We start from the raw sequence: 4,039 nt of genomic DNA on the forward strand, positions 1-4,039 counted from the left end.
CTGCTCATAAACTCGCTCCCGATACAAAAACAGACATTTCAAAGTCTGCGTTTGTAGCGCGGCTGTTTGAACGATGGTCAGTTTGTCCGGCTGATGCGCAAAAAAACGCACGAAGAGCGCACAGATAGCAGCAGCAGTCTACACTGCCCTGATCCTCCATCTCTAATAACAATAGTACTTTAAGGAGATAGAAAACTGTTTGGTTTAATTTTTTTTTTTCTATACATGCTTGATCTGTCTTGTCCTCTAATAATCGCTGCCATCTCTCCTCCGGGGCGGAGCGCGTACCCGCTAGTTCCTTCTAATTAAAAGACACGTGGTTGCTACAAACCTCTCTCCGGACACAGCGGGAGGCGGAGGAGGAGGAGAGGAGGAGGAGGAGATGAAGAGGAGGAGGAGGAGAGATGCGGGCGCAGTTGGGATGGGAGAAGACGCGTTGAGGAGGGCGCGCGCTTCCTGACCGTGGAAATTTTGCATCTCATCTTTGGAATAAGGACTTAAACAGACTTGAACATTCCGACCTCCTTTCACCACCTCCTCTATCTCTCTCTCCTTTTCTCTCTTCTTGCATGCGAGATGTGGAGGACTGCAGGTGGAGGGGACGCAAGGAAAATGCCGTTTTTTGCTGATTTCTGTGGTGAAATATGCGCGCAACTCTCGCCGAGATATCTCTACCTTTTATTTACGCACCTTTACATTTTTTAAAAGTCACAGTCTCGACTTGAAGATGGATTTCTTAAATTTTTCCAGCTTGGAGGAAAGGACAGAGGCGGAGAACATCTCTTCTAATTCCACCTCTGAGAGCCAGTACAGCCAGCTCGCTATCTGGGGTCTGGCTGGACTTGTCAGCTTTCTCATTTTGTTCACAATAGTCGGAAACGTTTTGGTTGTTATTGCTGTTTTAACCAGCAGAGCTCTGAAACCACCCCAAAACCTCTTTCTTGTCTCTCTGGCCAGTGCAGACATACTGGTAGCCACTCTGGTCATGCCCTTTTCACTGGCTAATGAACTTATGGGCTACTGGTTTTTTGGCAAGATCTGGTGTGACATCTACTTGGCTCTGGATGTTTTATTCTGCACCTCTTCGATTGTTCACCTGTGTGCTATTAGTTTGGACAGGTACTGGTCAGTGACACAGGCGGTCGAGTATAACTTAAAGAGAACACCTAAAAGAGTTAAGGGCATGATTGTGGTGGTTTGGTTGATTTCAGCAGTCATCTCATTTCCCCCTCTGATATCGATGGATAAGACTAGCAGTGATGCCAATCCCCAGTGTGGTCTGAATGATGAGACCTGGTACATCCTCTACTCCAGCATCGGGTCCTTCTTTGCCCCCTGTGTTATCATGATCTTGGTCTACATTCGGATCTACCAAGTGGCAAAAACCCGGACGAGAACAATGTCAGAGAAGAAGAGGGACGTGGATTCACCATTGGAAAATGGGATGGACAAAGCCGAGCCCGGCATAGGCGGGTCTATAAAGTCCAGCAGGGGCGGGAGCATGAAAGACGAGGAGCGTGAGAACGGGCACTGTCAGGAGCAGGGGGTCCGAGCCTCTCTGCCAAACCATCCGAAACACCCTTCGACTGACCACGATGACGACTACGACGACAGCAGCTCGTCAGACGAGAAGCCCAAAAAATGTTCCGGTTCCTCGAAGCACCACCACGAGGACAAGAAGGACAGGAAGTCCAGTCGGAAAAGCAGCTCTGCCTCCAAATACTCCAGCAGGAAATCCCGTGCCAGTTCCAAGTCCATGGAGCTGTTCTCGTCCCGTCGCAAACGCCGGAGCACCGTCAACCGCAAGAAAGTTTCTGCCGCACGTGAAAAACGGTTCACCTTCGTCCTCGCTGTCGTAATGGGCGTTTTCGTCGTGTGCTGGTTCCCGTTCTTCTTCTCCTACAGCCTGTATGGAATCTGTCGTGAACCATGCGAGGTTCCTAAAACACTCTTCAAGTTCTTTTTCTGGATTGGCTACTGCAACAGCTCGCTGAATCCAGTCATCTACACCATCTTCAACCAGGACTTCCGTAGAGCTTTTCAGAAGATCCTCTGTAAGTCCTGGAAACGCTCTTTCTGAGAGAATCCTGCAAAGGAGTGGCTTTGTAGGAGGCGATTTACCCTGCAGACATCGTATTCACACCGATCGGAGGAGTCTGATGAAGTGCCGGCCTGAGGTGCTTCGTCACCTTTACTTTCAGGGATTGTATCAGAGGTGACCGAATGGATAAAGAAATAAAACCTGAAGTACAAAAGTGGGCTTAAAATACGAGAGTACAGTCTTTAGTCGTCTTTCACTGGTGGACGGACATGGACTTGGAGTCATTTCACCACCTCATTGACTTCCCACGGTTACTGTGATGCATGCCCGTCACAGTGGTCACTCTCCAATGAAACTCACGGAAGGCAAAGAGTTTACAGAGATGCTCAATTTACAATGTGACCTCATTCACTGAGTCTAATGCGAAGGCCTTGACAATCTCCACACAAACCTTGCTTGTTTGTGACTTTGGATTATTGTACCTTTTTCCTGTCTCTCACTCAGTGTTTTTTTTTTTTTTCTTGACCTTTCTACGACGTCACACTCTCAATATGAGGACCAATGGGACGAAGGGGCTCCTTGCTTACTGCTAAAGTAGCAAAACTAATTTCAAAAAACAAAAAGAAACTGTAGACTCATCCTGTAATCCACAGTCATGTTCCTTCTCCAGTGTTCTGTGTGAGGCTGAAAAAAGTGAGAACTGTGGAACTCTTCATTAGTTTATCGCAAACCCGGGCTGGACGGCATGTACAGTAAGAGCTGCATCACCGGCACATTTCCTTCTCCAGGCATGTGTTTGCACCTTCCTCTCTTCTCTGAGAAAGAAGCTGGAGGCAGATGGGCATCTACTGAGGCATTTCACTGTGTGTGTGTGTGTGTGTGTGTGTGTGTGTGTGTGTGTGTGTGTGTGTGTGTGTGTGTGTGCGTGTGTGTAAAGAGACGTGTGTAACATGGATCTGTGTTGAAGGATCTGTGTGTGTGTGTGTGTGTGTGTGTGTGTGTGTGTGTGTGTGTGTGTGTGTGTGTGTGTGTGTGTGTGTGTGTGTGTAAGCCTGCTTGTTTCTCTCCGGTCCAGTGTTTGTCTTTTCATGTGATTTTATTGTCACTTATCTTCTCTCGCCCATCAAAAAAGAAATAGAAACCTGAACACCTTACAGCTTTGTCTTCATGTTTGCTGCTTGCACACGCTTAAGAACAGATGTACACATTATTATCATACACACAAAGATATACAAAGGGTTTATACTGCCAGAATCTTCATCTTTACAGCTCAAACATTTACGGCCAGAAGGGCTAATGCTACGTTTTTTGCCCTCTTTCTCCTTGTGTAAATAACTAAAGATAGTAAAGTATTATTAGTGTGGTGCCTCATAATCACACATGTATTAATATGATCGCAAAAGACATGTTTTGTTTGTATAATGAACAACACGCTGAGAGATTTTGATGTTGCACCAACTTCTGTCCTTTTTTTCTAAAAAGAACAAGTGTTTATTTCTCTGCTTTAAGCACATTTGAAAGATCAAATAAAGACATGACGGAGTGCATGACTGCATTGCTCATTACTGGTAATCCACTGAGGTTACACCCCCCCCCCCCCCCACTGGGTCACTATTGTTCATTATCACTGCTGTGACTCAAAAAATATGACGACTGCTGCTTTTTTTTAAGGTTGCAGCCATTTTAAGGCGGATCCCACGGTGTGATGTTGCTGTAGCAGGATTTATAGTCGAAATGACTCGACTTGAAAACGTGTGATGGAAATGTAAATGATATCGAAATAGACTTCAGATATTCGCAGCGTGGCGAAGTGAATTTCTGGGTCAACTTTTCTACAACAGACTTCAGCTATTGTCTCGCATGCAATTTAAGATGTTCAAATTTAAATAAGTAGGAAAAGTTTCCGTGACTGGATGTGACTGCAGGTGTTTCTCCTTTTCCATTGGAATGACTGCTGATTCTTAACGTTCAGCTTTTACTGCAACACCTTCTTTTGGC

General features: G+C 45.9%; 1 protein-coding gene across 1 annotated transcript; it reads left to right on the plus strand.

Moving 5' to 3' along the window:
• The first annotated feature begins 418 nt into the window (after positions 1-418).
• Positions 419-3,581, plus strand: adra2c (adrenoceptor alpha 2C). The gene has a single exon (XM_080462751.1). The coding sequence runs from the start codon at positions 728-730 to the stop codon at positions 2,078-2,080; it is 1,353 nt and encodes a 450-aa protein (XP_080318877.1). The 5' UTR covers positions 419-727; the 3' UTR covers positions 2,081-3,581.
• The last annotated feature ends 458 nt before the right edge of the window (positions 3,582-4,039 follow it).

This window comes from Lipophrys pholis (assembly GCF_963383615.2).
Source record: "Lipophrys pholis genome assembly, chromosome: 5".
NCBI lineage: Eukaryota > Metazoa > Chordata > Actinopteri > Blenniiformes > Blenniidae > Lipophrys > Lipophrys pholis.